A 22,145-nucleotide genomic window follows, 5' to 3' on the forward strand; every position below is an offset into this window, starting at 1 on the left:
TAAAAGTTAAATTTTGTAAACTTATAATTAAATTATATTAAAAGCAAAGGTAAAAAATACTCAAGAGTAATTGTTTTGTAATTATTTTACTACATTTTACTATTACCTATGCTCTTGAGGTTATTTATGTTTACTTTGTTGGTAAAGCAGAAATACTATATCATGTTGTGCTATTGCACATTTTCTCCCAATTACCTGTAACTGGGGCCTCTTGGCTGCCCCAGCTGTAGCCCCATCTTGGTCCCGTCACTCTGACCACAACTATTAAAGTGCCATTTCCTGTCTGGACCTCAGTGGGTGTGTCTGCCTGGGCCCCTCCCGTGCCCAGGTGGTGTCCATCCCAGGAAAGGCCGAGCCTTTGCTGCCCAGAATAGCTTTATAAGGGGCTCCCGTCACAGGTGTGCGTCGTAGTAATACTCTGCCATGTCTGGCCCGTCCCGCTTGCGCTGCTGGGCCTGGGAGAGCAGGGGTCGAGGCCCTCGTGGCCAGGGGTGCTTGGGTCGAATCCCATAGTCTGAGAAGAGAAGAGGGTGCGCGTGGTAGGAGGACTCCACTGAAGTCCCCCCAACCCCCCGCCCCAGAATAGAGCTGTTCGGGATGAGAGGACCTAGAGGAGGGACCTGGGTGCCCCTCCCCTAGACCAAGTGTCCTGCATGGGGGGTGGGGGGGGGGGCTGGGCAGGGCTGAAAGATACTACCATCCACCAGGCCGGAAAATGGCTGCGAGAGTTCTAGAGGGCCTGAAAATTCTTAAGGAACAGACCGCTGAGGCCTGTGGGAGATGTTGGGGTGCTCAGCCCTGGCCCTAAAGGCCACTACCACCTCCCCTGTCAAGGCCCAGGGTAGGGGACAGGGTGAGCCTCGATGCCCAGCAAAAAAAAAAAAAAAAAAAAAAAGGGAATTGTCTACTTACAATTTCAACTCCCACTACATTTGGTGCTTTTTTTGGTCAAGGAGTCATGCTATTTAGAGATGAGGAAAAATTGGAGATGCTTTCTGAAGTCTTACATCTGCTGTTTCTTTCTGTAGGTTCTTTTTATCCCCCAATTTTTATTTAAATTCTAGTTTGCTAACATATAGTGTAATATTGACTTAAGCAGTAGGATTTAGTGATTCATCACTTATATATTACACCCAGTGCTCAACACAAGTGCCCTCCTCAACACCCATCACTCATTTCACCCATCCCCATCCCACCTCCCCTCCATCAACCCTCAGTTTGTTCTCTATAGTTTAGAGTCTCTTATGGTTTCCTTCCTTCTTTTTTTCCCCCTTCCCCTATGTTCATCTATTTTGTTTCTTAAATTCCCCATATTAGTGAAATCATACGGTGTTTGTCTTTCTCGGACTAACTTATTTCACCTAGCATAATACACTCTACCCTCCATTCACATTGTTGCAAATAGCAAGATTTCATTCTTTTTGATGGCTGAGTAATATTCCTATATATATCATGTATTCTTTTTTTTTTTTTTTTTTTTTTTTTTATTTTATTTTATTTATTTTTTTTTTTATATGAAGTTTATTGACAAATTGGTTTCCATACAACACCCAGTGCTCATCCCAAAAGGTGCCCTCCTCAATACCCATCACCCACCCGCCCCTCCCTCCCACCCCCCATCAACCCTCAGTTTGTTCTCAGTTTTTAACAGTCTCTTATGCTTTGGCTCTCTCCCACTCTAACGTCCTTTTTTTTTTTTTTTTTTTTTTTTCCTTCCCCTCCCCCATGGGTTCCTGTTAAGTTTCTCAGGATCCACATAAGAGTGAAACCATATGGTATCTGTCTTTCTCTGTATGGCTTATTTCACTTAGCATCACACTCTCCAGTTCCATCCACGTTGCTACAAAAGGCCATATTTCATTTTTTCTCATTGCCACGTAGTATTCCATTGTGTATATAAACCACAATTTCTTTATCCATTCATCAGTTGATGGACATTTAGGCTCTTTCCATAATTTGGCTATTGTTGAGAGTGCTGCTATGAACATTGGGGTACAAGTGCCCCTATGCATCAGTACTCCTGTATCCCTTGGATAAATTCCTAGCAGTGCTATTGCTGGGTCATAGGGTAGGTCTATTTTTAATTTTCTGAGGAACCTCCACACTGCTTTCCAGAGCGGCTGCACCAATTTGCATTCCCACCAACAGTGCAAGAGGGTTCCCGTTTCTCCACATCCTCTCCAGCATCTATAGTCTCCTGATTTGTTCATTTTGGCCACTCTGACTGGCGTGAGGTGATACCTGAGTGTGGTTTTGATTTGTATTTCCCTGATAAGGAGCGACGCTGAACATCTTTTCATGTGCCTGTTGGCCATCTGGATGTCTTCTTTAGAGAAGTGTCTATTCATGTTTTCTGCCCATTTCTTCACTGGGTTATTTGTTTTTCGGGTGTGGAGTTTGGTGAGCTCTTTATAGATTTTAGATACTAGCCCTTTGTCCGATATGTCATTTGCAAATATCTTTTCCCATTCCGTTGGTTGCCTTTTAGTTTTGTTGGTTGTTTCCTTTGCTGTGCAGAAGCTTTTTATCTTCATAAGGTCCCAGTAATTCACTTTTGCTTTTAATTCCCTTGCCTTTGGGGATGTGTCAAGTAAGAGATTGCTACGGCTGAGGTCAGAGAGGTCTTTTCCTGCTTTCTCCTCTAAGGTTCTGATGGTTTCCTGTCTCACATTTAGGTCCTTTATCCATTTTGAGTTTATTTTTGTAAATGGTGTGAGAAAGTGGTCTAGTTTCAACCTTCTGCATGTTGCTGTCCAGTTCTCCCAGCACCATTTGTTAAAGAGGCTGTCTTTTTTCCATTGGATGTTCTTTCCTGCTTTGTCAAAGATGAGTTGGCCATACGTTTGTGGGTCTAGTTCTGGGGTTTCTATTCTATTCCATTGGTCTGTGTGCCTGTTTTTGTGCCAATACCATGCTGTCTTGATGATGACAGCTTTGTAGTAGAGGCTAAAGTCTGGGATTGTGATGCCTCCTGCTTTGGTCTTCTTCTTCAAAATTCCTTTGGCTATTCGGGGCCTTTTGTGGTTCCATATGAATTTTAGGATTGCTTGTTCTAATTTCGAGAAGAATGCTGGTGCAATTTTGATTGGGATTGCATTGAATGTGTAGATAGCTTTGGGTAGTATTGACATTTTGACAATATTTATTTTTCCAATCCATGAGCAGGGAATGTCTTTCCATTTCTTTAAGTCTTCTTCAATTACCTTCATAAGCTTTCTATAGTTTTCAGCATACAGATCCTTTACATCTTTGGTTAGATTTATTCCTAGGTATTTTATGCTTCTTGGTGCAATTGTGAATGGGATCATTTTCTTTATTTGTCTTTCTGTTGCTTCATTGTTAGTGTATAAGAATGCAACTGATTTCTGGACATTGATTTTGTATCCTGCAACTTTGCTGAATTCATGTATCAGTTCTAGCAGACTTTTGGTGGAGTCTATCGGATTTTCCATGTATAATATCATGTCATCTGCAAAAAGCGAAAGCTTGACTTCATCTTTGCCAATTTTGATGCCTTTGATTTCCTTTTGTTGTCTGATTGCTGATGCTAGAACTTCCAGCACTATGTTAAACAACAGCGGTGAGAGTGGGCATCCCTGTCGTGTTCCTGATCTCAGGGAAAAAGCTCTCAGTTTTTCCCCGTTGAGGATGATGTTAGCTGTGGGCTTTTCATAAATGGCTTTTATGATCTTTAAGTATGTTCCTTCTATCCCGACTTTCTCAAGGGTTTTTATTAAGAAAGGGTGCTGGATTTTGTCAAAGGCCTTTTCTGCATCGATTGACAGGATCATATGGTTCTTCTCTTTTTTTTTGTTAATGTGATGTATCACGTTGATTGATTTGCGAATGTTGAACCAGCCCTGCATCCCAGGGATGGATCCCACTTGATCATGGTGAATAATTCTTTTTATATGCTGTTGAATTCGATTTGCTAGTATCTTATTGAGAATTTTTGCATCCATATTCATCAGGGATATTGGCCTGTAGTTCTCTTTTTTTACTGGGTCTCTGTCTGGTTTAGGAATCAAAGTAATACTGGCTTCATAGAATGAGTCTGGAAGTTTTCCTTCCCTTTCTATTTCTTGGAATAGCTTGAGAAGGATAGGTATTATCTCTGCTTTAAATGTCTGGTAGAATTCCCCACGGAAGCCATCTGGTCCTGGACTCTTATTTGTTGGGAGATTTTTGATAACCGATTCAATTTCTTCGCTGGTTATGGGTCTGTTCAAGCTTTCTATTTCCTCCTGATTGAGTTTTGGAAGAGTGTGGGTGTTCAGGAATGTGTCCATTTCTTCCAGGTTGTCCAATTTGTTGGCATATAATTTTTCATAGTATTCCCTGATAATTGTTTGTATCTCTGAGGGATTGGTTGTAATCATTCCATTTTCATTCATGATTTTATCTATTTGGGTCATCTCCCTTTTCTTTTTGAGAAGCCTGGCTAGAGGTTTGTCAATTTTGTTTATTTTTTCAAAAAACCAACTCTTGGTTTCGTTGATCTGCTCTACAGTTTTTTTAGATTCTATATTGTTTATTTCTGCTCTGATCTTTATTATTTCTCTTCTTCTGCTGGGTTTAGGCTGCCTTTGCTGTTCTGCTTCTATTTCCTTTAGGTGTGCTGTTAGATTTTGTATTTGGGATTTTTCTTCTTTCTTGAGATAGGCCTGGATTGCAATGTATTTTCCTCTCAGGACTGCCTTCGCTGCGTCCCAAAGCGTTTGGATTGTTGTATTTTCATTTTCGTTTGTTTCCATATATTTTTTGATTTCTTCTCTAATTGCCTGGTTGACCCACTCATTCGTTAGTAGGGTGTTCTTTAACCTCCATGCTTTTGGAGGTTTTCCAGACTTTTTCCTGTGGTTGATTTCAAGCTTCATAGCATTGTGGTCTGAAAGTATGCATGGTATAATTTCAATTCTTGTAAACTTATGAAGGGCTGTTTTGTGACCCAGTATATGATCTATCTTGGAGAATGTTCCATGTGCACTCGAGAAGAAAGTATATTCTGTTGCTTTGGGATGCAGAGTTCTAAATATATCTGTCAAGTCCATCTGATCCAGTGTCTCATTCAGGGCCCTTGTTTCTTTATTGACTGTGTGTCTAGATGATCTATCCATTTCTGTAAGTGGGGTGTTAAAGTCCCCTGCAATTACCACATTCTTATCAATAAGGTTGCTTCTGTTTATGAGTAATTGTTTTATATATTTGGGGGCTCCGGTATTCGGCGCATAGACATTTATAATTGTTAGCTCTTCCTGATGGATAGACCCTGTAACTATTATATAATGTCCTTCTTCATCTCTTGTTACAGCCTTTAATTTAAAGTCTAGTTTGTCTGATATAAGTATGGCTACTCCAGCTTTCTTCTGGCTTCCAGTAGCATGATAAATAGTTCTCCATCCCCTCACTCTGAATCTAAAGGTGTCCTCAGGTCTAAAATGAGTCTCTTGTAGACAGCAAATAGATGGGTCTTGTTTTTTTATCCATTCTGATACCCTATGTCTTTTGGTTGGCGCATTTAATCCGTTTACATTCAGTGTTATTATAGAAAGATACGGGTTTAGAGTCATTGTGATGTCTGTATGTTTTATGCTTGTAGTGATGTCTCTGGTACTTTGTCTCACAGGGTCCCCCTTAGGATCTCTTGTAGGGCTGGTTTAGTGGTGACAAATTCCTTCAGTTTTTGTTTGTTTGGGAAGACCTTTATCTCTCCTTCTATTCTAAATGACAGACTTGCTGGATAAAGGATTCTGGGCTGCATATTTTTGCTATCTAGCACCCTGAAAATCTCGTGCCAATTCTTTCTGGCCTGCCAAGTTTCAAAAGAGAGATCAGTCACGAGTCTTATAGGTCTCCCTTTATATGTGAGGGCACGTTTACCCCTTGCTGCTTTCAGAATTTTCTCTTTATCCTTGTATTTTGCCAGTTTCACTATGATATGTCGTGCAGAAGATCGATTCAAGTTACGTCTGAAGGGAGTTCTCTGTGCCTCTTGGATTTCAATGCCTTTTTCCTTCCCCAGTTCAGGGAAGTTCTCAGCTATTATTTCTTCAAGTACCCCTTCAGCACCTTTCCCTCTCTCTTCCTCCTCTGGGATACCAATTATGCGTATATTATTTCTTTTTAGTGTATCACTTAGTTCTCTAATTTTCCCCTCATACTCCTGGATTTTTTTATCTCTCTTTTTCTCAGCTTCCTCTTTTTCCATAACTTTATCTTCTAGTTCACCTATTCTCTCCTCTGCCTCTTCCATCCGAGCCGTGGTGGTTTGCATTTTGTTTTCCATTTCCTTTAAAGCGTTTTTCAGCTCCTCGTGACTGTTCCTTAGTCCCCTGATGTCTGTAGCAAGAGATTCTCTGCTGTCCTGTATGCTGTTTTCCAGCCCAGCGATTAATTTTATGACTATTATTCTAAATTCACTTTCTGTTATATTATTTAAATCCTTTTTGATCAGCTCATTAGCTGTTGTTATTTCCTGGAGATTCTTCTGAGGGGAATTCTTCCGCTTGGTCATTTTGGATAGTCCCTGGTGTGGTGAGGGCCTGCAGGGCACTTCCCCTGTGCTGTGGTGTATAACTGGAGTTGGTGGGCGGGGCCGCAGTCCGACCTGATGTCTGCCCCCAGCCCACCGCTGGGGCCACAGTCAGACTGGTGTGTGCCTTCTCTTCCCCTCTCCTAGGGGCGGGATTCACTGTGGGGTGGCGTGGCCCGTCTGGGCTACTTGCACACTGCCAGGCTTGTGATGCTGGGGATCTGGCGTATTAGCTGGGGTGGGAAGGCAAGGTGCACGGCGGGAGGGGGGGCAGGCTTAGCTCGCTTCTCCTTAGGTGATCCACTTCAGGAGGGGCCCTGTGGCAGCCAGAGGGAGTCAAATCGCTGCCGGAGGTTTGGCTCCGCAGAAGCACAGAGTTGGGTGTTCGCGCGGAGCGAGCAATTTCCCTGCCCGGAGCCGGTTCCCTTTGGGATTTTGGCTGGGGGATGGGCGGGGGAGATGGCGCTGGCTAGCGCCTTTGTTCCCGGCCAAACTGAGCTCTGTCGTCCGGGGGCTCCGCAGCTCACCCTCCCTTTGTCCTCCAGCCTTCCCGCTTTCCGAGCAGAGCTGTTAACTTATGACCTCCCAGACGCTAAGTCGCGCTTGCTGTCTGAACACAGTCCGTCAGGCCCCTCCGCTTTTGCAAGCCGGACTCGGGGGCTCTGCTTGGCCGGCGAGCCGCCCCTCCGCCCCGGCTCCCTCCCGTCAGTCCGTGGAGTGCGCACCGCCTCGCCGCCCTTCCTACCCTCTTCCGTGGGCCTCTCGTCTGCACTTGGGTCCGGTGACTCTGTTCTGCTAATCCTCTGGCGGTTTTCTGGGTTATTTAGGCAGGTGTAGGTGGAATCTAAGTGATCAGCAGGACGCGCGGTGAGCCCAGCGTCCTCCTACGCCGCCATCTTCCCAGAATCCCCTCATGTATTCTTTATCCACTCATCAGTCAATGGATATTTGGGCTCTTTCCATAATTTGGCTATTTTTGATAATACTGCTATAAACATTGGAGTGCATGGGCCCCTTTGAATCAGTATTTTTGTATACTTTGGGTAAATACCTAGTAGTGCAATTGCTGGATCATAGGGTAATTCTATTTTTAACTTTTTGAAGAACCTCCATACTGTTCTCCAGAGTGGCTGCACCAGTTTGCATACCCACCAACAGTGCAAAGCGTTCCCCTTTCTCCATATCCTTGCCAACCTCTGTTGTTTGTTGTATTGTTGATTTTAGCCATTCTGACAGGTGTGAGGTAGGTATCTCATCATGGTTTTGATTTGTATTTCAATGATAATGAGTGATGTTGAACATCTTTTCATGTGTCTGTTGGCTATCTGGATGGCTTCTTTGAAAAAATGTCTATTCATGTCTTTTACCCATTTCTTCACTGGATTATTTGTTTTTTTTGGGTGTTGAGTTTGATAAGTTCTTTATAAATTTTGGATACTAACTCTTTATCAGATATGTTATTTGTAAATATCTTCTCCCATTCTGTAGGCTGCCTTTTAGTTTTGTTGATTGTTTCCTTTGCTGTGCAGAAACTTTTTAGGTTGATGAAGTCCCATTGGCTCATTTTTGTCTTTGTTTCCCTTGTCTCTGGAGACATGTCTAATAAGTTGCCATGGCTGAAGTCAAAGAGGTTTTTGTAAGTTCTTAGAAAGCAGTGTGAACATTTGAATTGAGTCTCCAAGCATAGAGATGGTTCTTGGAGTCAGAGAAAGGGTTAAAGGATGATATTCCATATTGAGGAAATAGAATGGTCATAAAAGTAGAGGAGGAGAAACATGGAACATGTGCAATGTTCAAAAATATTTCTGTAACTCAGATGTCACTTAGATCTTTCCAGCCCTTTTTATAAAATGGACTAAACACCCTAGTCCATATCTCATAGATGTCCAACAACCTACTTCAATAAGTCTCTGAGGGTTACAGTATCATGGAGATCCAGAATCTGAGCTCTTATTTCTTTTAAATTAGCTGAGTTTAGGGATTTCTCTTTCCAACCTGTGCAAGTTACTCCCTACTTCACAATATGTCATCCAGATGTGGTGCTTAGCCCCTTCTCAACAATTCTGCCACAAATAACAACAGTCACTCACATCAAACCTCTGTATGTTCATATGCATGTGTGTATGTGTTAGGTCCTTGCTATGTGAAGTGTGGCCCACAGACTAGCAGAATCAGCCTTGCCTGGGAGTTTGTTAAAAATGTAATATCTCAGGCTTCCACTCAAGCCTAAAGAATTAGAATTTAATTAAATGTACATTAAAGTTTGAGAGCCACTAAAGGTAAATGGTTGTAAGAAGTGGTATGTGTGTATATATATCTATCTTGAAAGGGCTGGGAAGATCTAGATGACATCTGGGTTGCAAAGATCTTTTTGAATATTACACATGTTCTATGTTTCTTTCTCTACTTGTATAACCATGCTGTTTTCTCAATCTGAGATACCATCCTTTAACCCTTTCTCTGACTCCTGGAATTGTCCGTATTTTTGAAGTTTCAATTCAAATGTTCACTTTGCTCTCTTAAGAACTTACAGAAAGAAATGGCATATATAGGACTCCAGAAAGCATTTCTAATTTTTCCTCATCTCTGTATAGCATGACTCTTTGAAAAAAAAACACACACCAGATATAGTGGAGGTTGAAATAGCAAATAGACCATTTCAGTTACAGGTAGTTGTATGTGTCCTAATTTAAAAATAAGTTTGCTAAGGGTATTTACATACATAGCTCTGAGTATGGACAATCTTCGAGAAAAGTGAGATAAGTGATAATTGACATTGATATCTCCCTTTCATTTTTAAACAAGATGGCCATACCATTAGCCTAAAATATCCTTATGTAGAGAGACAACTTCCCTTTAGTCCCTTTCTCTGAAGTTACTTTAGTAAATTATTCAGATATAATGATAAGTAGCCAGGGAGAACATTTGTGTGAATAGCTTTGACCTTGTTTGAATACCAAACCTTGTAAGACTAGGTTGCAGACAGAATTGTTCTAGCTGTGAACAGAGAGCAATCCCATGTCAGGGGATGTGAGAATAGGGAAGGGGGATGAGTAGAAGCAGCACTGGCTACACAGTGAGAAAGGTCAGAATCTAGTACTAGTTCCAGCACTAGATTGCTAGGAGACTTTGCTTCTCTTCCCTGGGTTGCATCCCCTTTTTCAGTCTCTTTTGTGATCAATCAGAGGACTACAGAATTTCCCAGCTCACTAAGAGCCCTCGAGATTACTTGGGGACCTAATGGGATAGCCAGAACTGCTACAGCTCCTCCAAGCTCACACAATATTGAATCCAGCAAATTTTTCTAACTTAGAGGACAGTGATTTTGCTCATCTTGCCATTTTCTTAAAACTCTTTCCCTTGAGTACCTACAATACTTTTGTCTGCGCTCAGTTTTATTAGCACTTCTATTCTGTAGACTTCTTTTCCATTTATTGGAATAGAGTGGATACATTAGTTGCCTGGATTTGAAACAAATCCTAAATAAAGAGTTTTTTTTTTCTTTTCTCAGTGGTGCTATAACCTGGAATAACCTACTTTCTCTCTTGATAACACTGTTATAGGAAAACTAAGAGTAATTATCAGAGATCAGGAATAATTCTTACTTTTCACAGTAAACTGAAGTTCTTCCTGGGTCTAACCTACCAAAAGTCAAATCCAAGTAAATTATTGTAAGAAAATTTGGTGAAGTTTGTTTTTACTTCCTTCCACCTTTCCACAGGGATATGTCTAATGGTGAACCTTTATCAAATATGTGGTTTCCTCATGTTACCTTTTGCTTTTGTAGTTCTTCTTCAAGGGTCTGACATCCTAAAGTTATTGCCTTGCCTCAAACTTCCCTCTTTCCTCCCCATTTCTCTCTGTATTTTTGTGCTAATACTGGTCCAGTTAGAAAGACTTGACAACAGAATTCACAATAAAATGTTGATGAGTGTGATCCTGTTGAGAAAGTTTACATTTCAGGGTTCTTTGATTTAGCCAAAATAAATGAAGACTTATGTTAGAATAATCAAGAGACTGGTTAGCATTGCTGAAATTCAAACCAAACCTCCATTCCTCCTACATCTAGGGGTGGTTCTTGTCCCAAATGAAAATTAAGGACAGCCAGTATTCAATAGGACAGATGATCAGGAAGGCATGAATCAGAGCACCAAGGAGACTGCTGTTAAGTTTAAGCAGCATTATTTTCCAACATATTTAGGCTACTGGCACCCACCCAGATCCCATTTACCATGCTAGCATACCCATCCCTCATCTGTGAGTGCCAGCTCCTAAAGACTTATAGTAGCCTCCCTCTCCAGACAGTTTCTCACAAACTAATGGGAAGTACTTCATCCTGGCTGCTATGCCTCTGGGGATAGGAGAGGAGTTGAAGAGAGCAGTGCAGAGACTCCTTGCCTCAAGGTAGGAATAAATCTGTGATATATTCATGCTTCAGAATTCCTATATAAATGAGGCAAAGCTGATCTGCAGCTGAGACTACATCCTTATTTAGTTTTACCATGGCATATCCTGTTTTCTTTACTCCTTTTCTCCTGAAAGTAATCTCTCCATAAATTACTCATACAAGACTTTTCATCTCAGGCTCTGCTTCTAGGGTATTTGGCACTAGGAATAGTCCTAAGAAGTGAACTCTTCAAATAGGATTCTGGAGTTGGGTTAGTCATTGGCCAGGTGGCACTGAAAACCCCAGCCTGGATAGGTGGAGCCTTGGTAGTTCCTGGCATGCTGCAAAAGTACACTTGCTAAGATGCTCGCCTATGGTGAACTGACAGGATACAGATGGAAGGAGGTATACTAACTGATACAGTTTCTGGCATTTGAAAGGCACAAGAAAAAGAGTAGCTCTATGGACTGTAGAATGGTTTGCTTTTGCTAAATGGCATTTATATATTGAAGGGAGATCATGATAAATTTCCATCTATTAATCAGTAGTTTAAAGCGAAATATGAGTCAGAAATCCTCTAATTTCTATAGATTGAGGGCAGACAAAGCTGATGGCTTGGAACAGGACATAATTGTAAGTGGCAGAAGACTTTAGAGAAAGGTGAATTCTCAGCTTTAAGAAGGTCTCCTAATCCAAAGTCAGAGATCTGATAGGAAAGTGGGAGCCTGAGATGGAAATATCTAAGTAGATGCACTTGGGTACCTTGAAATCTTAGACTTCCCTGAACTCTCTGATTTTTCAGAATTGACCATTATCTTTTAGTGGAAGATAAAGTTCCCTCTCCCCTGCTTAAAGACCATGCAGAAGTCTCAAAGGAGAAAGGCATCTTTGGGAAAATCTTCCTCAGGAGCGGTTCCTATTTCTTCTCCTGCCTACAAGACCCATAACTTCGGTCAAATTTCAACAAAGTTAGACTGGGGAAGTATTAGCCTGCTAAAAAAGAGGTATTGAGTACTAAAAAATCTGCTGGCCTTAGTTAAATGTGTATTGGCAGGATCTAAGAAGAGATGCCTATAAACAGATCCCGAAGCTACTGGGAAGGAATATAAAGCTGGATTAGAGATCATGTATTGATATGAGGCACTTTTCTGCAACACAAGATTTAACATTCTGGCAGTGGTCTGAAGAGACAGTTTTAATGCTCTACTGGGATGGTTCTTAGAAGATTGGAAAAAGCAATGCCATATATCAAATGTCAGCAAACCTTTACTGTAATGGGCCAGATAGCAAGTATTTTAGAATTTGAGAGTAATATAACCAATATATAAACAAATGGGTGTGGCCAATAAATTGGGTATTCCAATAAAAATTTACTTACAAAAAAAGGAAGGAGCTGGATCTGGCTCAAGGGCCATAGCTTGCCAACTGCTGCTCTACATTTAATGAGATAGAGGTGCCAACATTTCTGTGGCAGACTATGAAGGAAAGTATTAAGAGGCTCAGAAAGTGGGCATGTTAGAATGGGCTATTACTTAAGACTGGAAAAGCCACCATGTGATTGTATTCCTTGGGAGGTCCTGGAGAAGACTTTACTCATTACAGTAAGAAGTGTGCCAGTAAGGGAGAATTTTTAAGAAGCATTGAGGTGGCTGTGCTCTACACTAGAGCAGAATAGAAGATACTGTTGCAGAACTGAGAATGATAGGATATGGGAGTAGCCAGGTGGTAGTACTAAACTGACAGAGTCAGGTGGGCATAGTTATCATAATAGGCAGAAGCTTGGAATGGCAGCCAGGGAGGCATTATCCACAGAGATCTATGGAGATTGCTAATATAGCATCATGCTCCTAGGGGCAAGATTTATTGTTTAATATATGTAGCAATCAACACAGATAATAAATATGAGATCAGAAAGCTGAAGGCAACTGCCAGAACATCACAGTTCCTTGCCCAGTTTACATACTGAGGAGATTCTTAGGCATAGAGCCCATCAACTGAAGGAGTAACCAGAAATCCATATAAAAGGACTTAGCAACACCATGAGTATACAGAGCAGTGAGACACCCAGTCCTTCCCTCAAAGACCCTACTGCCACTTATTTGGGTAACTGTATACTTTGGAGAGGGATATACCCTAACATTTCAAGAACTAATGATCTGGGTCTTTGTTGATCCTGATACCTAGGGATGCGGAGTCCCTCAATCGTCTCTTGTTAGAGTAGAAGCATATGGGATCAGGTTAAAAAAAATGAAGTCTTTGTCTATGTCTATTTCAGTGTGTTCACCAGGGTTAGAGATTCACCTAGTGGTCATTACCTCTGTTTTTGAATGCATAATCAGAAGAACATACTTTGTAATCAGCACAACTTTCACATTAATTCCTTGACCTTTAGAGTAAAAGCTATTGTAGTCAGAGAAGCCAGGTAGTTTTTGAAACTGCCTCCACCCTGTCCACCTTGTCATAGTACATAAAAACAGTATCATTTTTTAAGAGGTCGGTAGATTAAAATTTTAAGGAATGTAGGGGTGGTAATCTTTATCATATCCCCAATTAATTCACCAGTCTGGTTCTTGCAAAAACTGGATGGCTCATGGGAGGATGACAGTGGACTAATTGCAAATTTAACTAACCGCAGCTGCTCTGCCAAATCTGGTATCTTTATGAGATCAGAATAACACAGCCTCTTTATGTGGTATAAAACTATTGAGCTGGCAAGTACATTATTTCAATATCCATAAAGAATGAGAATCAGAAGCAGTTCCTATTCACATGGGATGGACAACAATATATATTTGTGGTCTTATCCCAGGGCTATGTTCATTTTCCTCTCCTTGTCACAATGTAAACTAAAGAGAGCTGGATCATTTGGATATTCTGTAGATTGGTCCACTTTGTTGATGATATCTTGCTAATTAGATCTGACGAACAAAAAGTAGTAAGTGTATGTCTTGGTAAGACACATGTGCTCGTGAGGGGAAGAGATGAATTCTAAAAAGATTCGGGAGTCTGTCACATTAGTGACATTTTTATAGTTTCCAGTGTTGTGAGACATGCTGGAACATTTTCATTGAATGTAAAGGACGAATTATTGCACCATACACTTTGTAACACTAGGAAAGAAGCATATACCTTGGTAGGTCTGTTTGGGTTTTGGAGGCAGCATATTCTTTAGTTGGGAGTATTGCTTTGACCCATTTTTTTAGCAGGTGAAGGCTGTTTGGAGTGGATCTCAGAGCAATAAAGGACTCTGCAGCAAGTCCAGGCTATGGAACAAGCAGTCCTACCCTTGAGCAATATGGTTTGGCAGACCCTCTGGTGCTAGAGGTATCTCTCCTAGAAAAAAGCACTATCTGGAGCCTCTAGAAAGTCCTAGTAAGGGAATTTAAGCACAGAGTTCTGGAGCAAGGCCATCCATAACAGAATTACCTGCCATTTGAAAATACCTGGATTGCTATTAGGCTCCAGTAGAAGTTGAGCATCTAATCATGCGATATCAAGTGACCATTCAGAAATAACTTCCCTTTATGAGCGGGATACTGTCAGCCCATCCAGCAATAAGTTTGGGCCCAACAGCAATCCACTGAAAAATGGAAGTGGTAGATCCCATCCCAAGGCTGGGGCTTGAGCAATTCCAAGGAACAAAAGTAAGCTGCATGACACTTACACTCAAGTCACATATCAGTGTTTCACCAGTGCCTCTCCCTCAGCTCACATCTACAGCCTTTGGGGCTTTCTTACAAATGGCTGATGAGAGGCAAAATCCTGAGTTTGGTTCCCAGATCATTCAACTTGATATGTGGCTGTAAACTAAAAATGAACTGTTGCTCTACTGCATTCACATGCAAGGGTGGGACCGAATGATTGTAGTGAGAGGAAATCCTTCAAATGGGCAGTTATTCAGTGAGTTTAGTGATTTGGCTCAGTCACTTTGTTGGAGTGGAAGCTGGCCTGAGACAAGATATCCCCATACTCATGAGTGATGGGGGGTGGCTTAATGGGTTGGAAATACATAAACTCATGGGCAGTGGTGAATGGTTAGTTGACTGCTCAGGAGCTTGATAGGAGCAAGATTGGAAGCTCAGTGGTAATAATGTCTGGGCAAGAGGCATATGGTTGGAACTTTAGAAAAGGGCACAAAATGTAAGTAACCTTATGCTGCACCTTAATGCAGAAGAGGTGCTAAACAACTAAGTAGACAAGATAGATGTCAGCCTCCTCTGTCCTCAGTCACTACAAGAATTGTGCAGTGGGCTTCTGAATGGAGTGTCCATAGTTGGAGGCCATAGGAATGGAGGCTTTGAATGGGCCCAACAACATGAGTTCTGTCTCATTCACAAAGGCTGATCAAACTACTGCTATTTCTAATATCCAGTCTATCAGCCACCAAGACCAATGCTGGCTCCCTATTAAACTGCCATTTCTCAAGGAGACCAAGCAGCTACTTGGGGGAAAGTTTTCATTTTGATATCCCTTTTACCCTAAAAGGGACAGTGATGTATTTTGATAGGATTGTCTTGTATTTCAGGGTGGATTGACCTTTTCTGCCTTGGCTAACATCACAACCCACGTGTTGACAAAGTATCTAATCTATTGACATAAGATCTCATATAATATTTCTTTGAACAAAGGAACCAAGTTTATGGCAGTGCAGATGAGATGGTATTCACATGACCATAGGATACATCTGTCCTGCCACAACATCCCCAAACTGGATGGCCTGGTAGTGCAGTGGAATTGCCTCTTCTCAGTTGAGGTATCAACTTGAGGGTGACATCCAGTGTAGATGGGGTACCATCCTTCATGATGTGGTGTTCACATTAAACCAGTGGCTATCATATGCTGTTTTATGTGTCTGAGAACCAATGGGTAGAAGTAAAAGTGGCTGTATTCACCATCACTTGTATTGGCCCATTTGGGGAATTTGTGCTTCTCATTCTGAAACTATAAGCCCTGTGGATCTGGTGGTCCTGGTTTTCAGAGGGAGAACTCTTTCTCAAGAAGACATAGTAAAAATCCCTATAAACATTTGTTGAATGGTCATTTGGGGCTTTTCATGCCAGTGGACCAGCAGGCTAAGATTATAGTTACACAATGGTAGGATAATTGACTCTAGTTATCATGAGGAGGTAGGATCACGGAGAATGCTTTTGTCACTAAGTCAATCCATTTTAGCATATTTTGATTTTATCATATTTGGTTTTAAGTGTAAATGCAACCATAGCACCCCCAGCCTGATAAGGAGATGGTCACTAGGACTTAGATTCTTAGGGATGAGGGCCCATCAAGCAAACTACCTAGCTCAGCACAGATACAGGCTATGAAGGAAGAAATCTGCAATGAGTGGCAGAAGAGGGAGATAAAGAGTATAAGTTACAACCTTGAAATCAACTGCAGCAGTCAGTTGATTGTAGTTTGATCTATTAAACTACATTTGCAGTCTTCCCTGAACTTGTAAGTGCTCTAAATCTTGGAGAAGCTGTGCCTGGAAAGAGTAAACTTAATATGAGAATCAAGTGGCTCTGAGCAGTATAAGGGGTAGACTGTAGTAAATCTTGTTGGTATCCTTAACTTAAGATGTTGTTGATGCACTTAACTACTAGCTGCTGGGAATTTTGGCTACCTAATGGCTCATAGCTGCCTCCTTCTCTGGAGATTTGCCCTTGACCAAATGGGAACCCTCGTTCATGGGAGATGATTTTCCTCTCCAGAGAACTGACCCAGGGTACATAAATATGGCTTCCTTGCCTTAAGATTGGACCAATTCTATGGTGCAATTCTTGCTTAGCATTCCCTGCGGGATCAGGCTGAAGTTAGTCACCAACTGAAACTATACCTTTTTTTTTCTTACTTCCTCCCCGCTTTCCCACAACTTTTGCAATGAGAGCCGTTACACTGATACAATGACTTATAAATCGCTGAAATGAAAGAAGAAATGAGATCATTGCTCTACCTTGCATGACTTATTTTCCTTCTCCTGATATTTTCTCAATAAATTGTTGCACAAGAATCCTCATCACAGGATCTCTTTCCAGGGAAACTGACCTAAGATAAAGTGTAAAGCAATTTCCAAGAATCTTGGTTGTTACCAATTCTGAACATAATCAGTTATAACCAAAGGATTTCTCAGTAGGGAAAGGTTTGAGCCAAGAGATATCCAAGAGCCAAGAGATATCCCAAAGATATGTATACACACATTCATAGATGCATATGTGTGGGTGCATAAATTACAGATATTTTATATGTTTCATTGGGTAAGTAAGTCAAATTCTTACTCCCCAAAATGGTTTGGGACTCTTTACCTTTTAGTAGCCAGGAAAAGTAAAGTTCAAGTTCTAAGTGGTGGGCATGCCTGTTTCAGCGACATGTGGGCACATGTATCTTCTTCTTGGAAAGGAATGTAGGCTGTATGCCTGCATGGGAGTGCCTGGGATGAATGCATGACTCAATCGCATGTCTTGGAAAAGAACCAGTAGGCTCATAGCCTGGTGACTAGAGCACAGGTGAAGTAGTTTTGATTTACAAATGTACTTAGGGAAGATTTTATATTAGGCAATAATTAAGACTTTCAAACTGTGCCTGGGTCTAATTCTTTGAACTTGGATGTAAGTGGACTTTTGCAGTTAGAGATATTACATTAATATAATAATTCTTGAATAGCTGAAATGAAAAGGAGAGATAAGATCACCTGCCCTGTAGACAGAGATGCATGTATACTTTTAAAGTTGTGATGAGAGAAGATACCCAGTGACTTGCAAAACTTAACATCTCAGCAGGAACAAACATGATAGATCAGATCTGAATCTGAAAACTGTCCAAAATAAAAAACCACTTTATTTGCATACTGCAAGCTTTACTGAAGCCACATGTGTGGTTATTGAAATATTCGATAAATGTCAAAGTGGTTCTGGCCCAACATTTTAGTACATTTGGTTTAGTTTCATTAACTATATAATTTTGAAGTTGGCCTTGTCAGCAGTCTTTCATACGCCAAGAGTACCAAAAGAAAACTTAGACAATTGATTTTATCTGATAATAAAAGTTGCTCAGGCCCTTTTCTATGAAGGCAGGGATGCTTCAAATCCTTTGGGGGATTTAGCCATCAATTTGCTTAGGGTGAGAATAAATGAAAATAATGTCAAAGAAGGGCTGATATGGAGCATAGAAAAGAGGGCTTCACAGAATAGGAGAAAGAAGCCAAGAGCTTGAAGTCTGAACATTTGCTCTAGGCAGGTGAAGTCTGCAGTGCAAATACGGAGTTGTGGGTTGCAGTCCTTACAGCTTCCACTCACTAAGGGCCTTATGGAATTTCTTCCAGGTATTTGAAATCTCTTCAATAGCATTCCCTCCAAGTTCAGCTGTATGTAGTTGCTCTGTTATTCCTTCCTGCTTGACTGTTTCTCACAAACTTGACCAAGAAAATATCACTCAGGAAGATTGCTGAGTGGCAGACTATCCGTTTAAATTGCAAGACAACTCAGCACAGACCCTGTCTTTAGAGTCATCCAGGATGGGTTGGAAATTTGCAACCTGAACAGGATCTGATCTAGGCACGTGATAAGATGACATCAAAAGACTTGGTGCTCAGGTCTGTGGAAGCACCTAGGATGGATACTTCTCCAAACTCAGGATACTCTTGAGAGCTAGCAAATCTGGACTGGAAATTACAATAAGATGACTTCCTATGAAATTTCTGGTACTTTATCTTTCCCATCAGGTCATAAATGTCATGAGAACATAAGCTTTTCTTATTATATATAAGTTTTTCCAGTGCCAGTTTAGGTCTTGGCCCAAAGCCAAAAACTCAGAATGGGAACATATTAAAAGAAAAAAACACAATTGATCATTTTGGAAGACCCTAGAAAATTCTGTGTCGATTCTGATCTAGAAGATGCTGGAGGGGGGAAGGGGGACAGTTCTTATTTTTGTAAGCTAGTTCTCTCATCCAGGTCGTAGTTCTGATGGATATCTGGCTGAAGGTGACTACTGGAGTCATCCGTCTGCTGAGAAGCAGCTGTTTCAAGTGAACAATGTTGGACAGTATTATTCTAATAGAAGAATCTCAACTGGTACATCAGATAAATTAGATTTGCAAATCTTTCATCATGTATACACAGACAGTCAAAAAATTTCCAGCTGAAGATTTAAGTTGTATTCTGGAATATGAGGAACTACTGGGCTTGGAGTATGGAACATACAGGAATAAAAAGACAGGGCAAGATTGTGAAGGTGTAATGTTGTATTGCAAAGCATACAGATAGATGGGCTGTGAATGGGAAGGTTGTGGTGGTGAGGGGACCAAGTGTGGAAAGAAGTCTCAGACTCCCAATTTCCAGTCTCTTGGATATTGGCATCCATTGACATCTTCCATTATGGCTTTTAACTTTTTTTAAACTCTCCAAAAGAGGTAGAAAAGAGGTCTGTAGATATGCGGGTAGTAAGCATCCTTTAATTGATTAATTAACCCCTCATTTCATCTACCAGAAACTCCAGGTAAGATAACGTACACCAAGGGCAACTTTTTATTTAAAAAATAAAAATGAGTTTTACTTTTCTCTATAGAATACTGTAAAATTCTAGGGCCTAACTGCTTATTGATTTCATCTTTCAGCATCCTTTTACTGAGTGCTTATTCTCAGACACTGCGGTAAGCTTGGGGGTGACAAATATGAATTTGCCAGCAGAACAGAGTTGGCCTCATGTGTGTGCAGCCTTTGTAGTGGCACAAGTGGCCCCTGTTCTCAGAAGGCCCAATGCTTGACTTAATCTCAGGTGTCACTGTCTTGAAATTTCTGAAGATTTTTGAACAAAGGGCTCTGTATTTTCATTTGCACTGGGTCTTCAAATTATGTAGCTTGTCCTGCTTCTGAGGCTTGTTTGAGGAAAAAAACTTTTAAATAAACAACTAATTACAGAAATATCTCATACAATGTGATAATGTAAAGAGAAAAAAAGCAACAAGCATATGCCAAGTGCTGTGTTGTGAATCCCAGAAGACAGTATATTTATATGTGCTTGTGGGAGGTCATAGGTTTTTATTTAGGATGTATTATTTTGGTGAGAATTTTAATACAGATTTATACCTTGTAACTGTTTCCATTTTGCCAAGACTATGCAAAGTTGTATGAATTTGTACAATTGGTCTAGCAAAGCCCATATAGCACAAAGAGACAGAGAGTATGATTTGTTAAATAACTGTACTTCTAACTTGCCACAGGCTATTCATACTTCCCATTGCATATCATAGTGGCACAAGCCTTGAGTAGAGGGAGCAGAGAATGTGATAGAAAGGACTGTGTGTGTGTATGTGTGTTTGTGTGTGTGTGAATGAATGTACATGCAAGCATTTCAGCTGAGGACAGGCAGGCAGACATTTGGTTATTAATTGTTTTGCTTTAAGTTGGTAATAAGTGCATTTTAGTAATCTCACATGACTGGATTTTCAGAGGGAACTGCTAAGGCTAAGTGAAGGTAGAGATTTGATGCAGATAAAGATCTGTATCTAGAAACAGAAATTTAGGATAGACAAGGATGAAGATAAAAAGAAACTAAAAATAATGATGTTACCATATATATTATATATATGTATATATTATACATATAATATAGTTGTATAGTAATTCCATGTTTTAGATTCTAATTTATTTCTTTGGCAAGTTAACAACAATTTCCCTTTGTCTTTTCATCAAGTGGGTTTTTTTCTTTTTTTCTTTTTTTTAAGGAAGCAGTTTAAATGTCAGAGTTGAGAATTGGAATACCAAAAATTTCCATTCTCTTCTAAAATGTTTTTTGAAGCTGTAGGCATATAGATTGTCTTTAAAGATTTTTTTACTACATGATGTGAGCAATTATTAAATGTTTTTTTTATCATAGGAGTTTCTCTTTCACCCAACATTGTCTCTCCTTAAAAACTGAGCTTTCCTGCTCTTTATCCTCTCAAAAAAAATATATATATATACAGCTACCCTCAAATGCCAAATGGAAGGATTTCCATGTCATTCAGAAAATAGTGACAGTGCTTTCTGTTTTCATTTAAGAGGATTGAGTTTTCACCTAAGCTATAGTCTGCACATCTAGAATCATGCGTGGTGAAAGGAGGAGATACTGGATGTTGAGAGAGTAGCCAACTGAGAGGGAAAGGCAGAGGGGCCTTGATAATAATTTAATATGATATGACTCTTCAGTTTTAGTAACGCTTATGATAAAATGGGCATTTTAACAAGTTAAAGCAACATTTGTAGATGTAAGTTAAGAAGGGAGATGTTTTCTAATTTGAAAAGATAGGTGCACCTGTATGTTCAGTGCAACATTATTTACAATAGCCAAGTTATAGAAGCAAGCCAAGTGTATATCTATGCACGAATGAAGAAGTTGCGCGCGCACACACACACACACACACACACACACACACACACTGGAATATTACTCAGCTATTAAAAAGAATGAAATCTTGCCATTTGCAACAACAGGGATGGACCTAGAGGGTATAATACTAAGTAAAATAAGTCAGTCAGAGAAAGACAAATACCAGATGATTTCACTCAAATGTAGAATTTAAGAAACAAAACACACAAAGAAGAAAAGAGATAAACCAAGAAACAAACTCTTAAATAGAGAGAACAAACTGATGGTTATCAGAGGAGAGGTGACTGGGGAGATGGATGAAATAGGTGATGGGGATTAAGGAGTGCACTCATCATGATGAGCACTGAGTATTATATGGAATTGTTTAATCACTATATTGTATACCTGAAGCTAATACAACACTGTATTTTAACTATTCTGGAATTAAAAAAAAATTTAAAAAGTAGCAGAAGAAAGGAGATGTCTGCAGAGATAAAAAGTTTTGAGGAAAGGAACATATTGACAAAAAATTTCCTAAAAATCCAACAAGATAAAGCCTACAGAATGTTGTTACCTAACATAGAAGTGTGTCTGTGCAGGTGGATTCTTGGAAAATAAAGTAACATGAATAATGCTTACAGTTGTGCATATTATAAAGATGATTGATTAAAGTGTGCATTTATTTTAACAGGCCAGGAGTATCTGTTTCAGTTTCATAGATAAGCATGTGCAGGTTTGTGGTTTGTGGTTTTAGAACCAAGGTGCCCAGAGGGAGGAGAATATAGCTGGGTTGGTGGCTCTGACCTTTGTTATTATCACCATCATCATCATCATCATTAGGCAACAAGGACACTGAACATTTTGGGATGCTGAGCCCCACAAGTG

General features: G+C 40.3%; 1 protein-coding gene across 1 annotated transcript in view; it reads right to left on the bottom strand.

Moving 5' to 3' along the window:
- Positions 1–328: 328 nt before the first annotated feature.
- The window catches only part of CA1H11orf94 (chromosome A1 C11orf94 homolog), a 30,540-nt gene continuing 8,723 nt past the window's right edge, over positions 329–22,145 (bottom strand). Inside the window, 2 exon segments of the mRNA XM_030328016.1 lie at positions 329–514; positions 698–826. Of these exon segments, the coding sequence (XP_030183876.1) occupies positions 393–514; positions 698–826 (251 nt within the window). The 3' untranslated portion in view covers positions 329–392.

Source organism: Lynx canadensis, chromosome A1 (genome assembly GCF_007474595.2).
Source record: "Lynx canadensis isolate LIC74 chromosome A1, mLynCan4.pri.v2, whole genome shotgun sequence".
NCBI lineage: Eukaryota > Metazoa > Chordata > Mammalia > Carnivora > Felidae > Lynx > Lynx canadensis.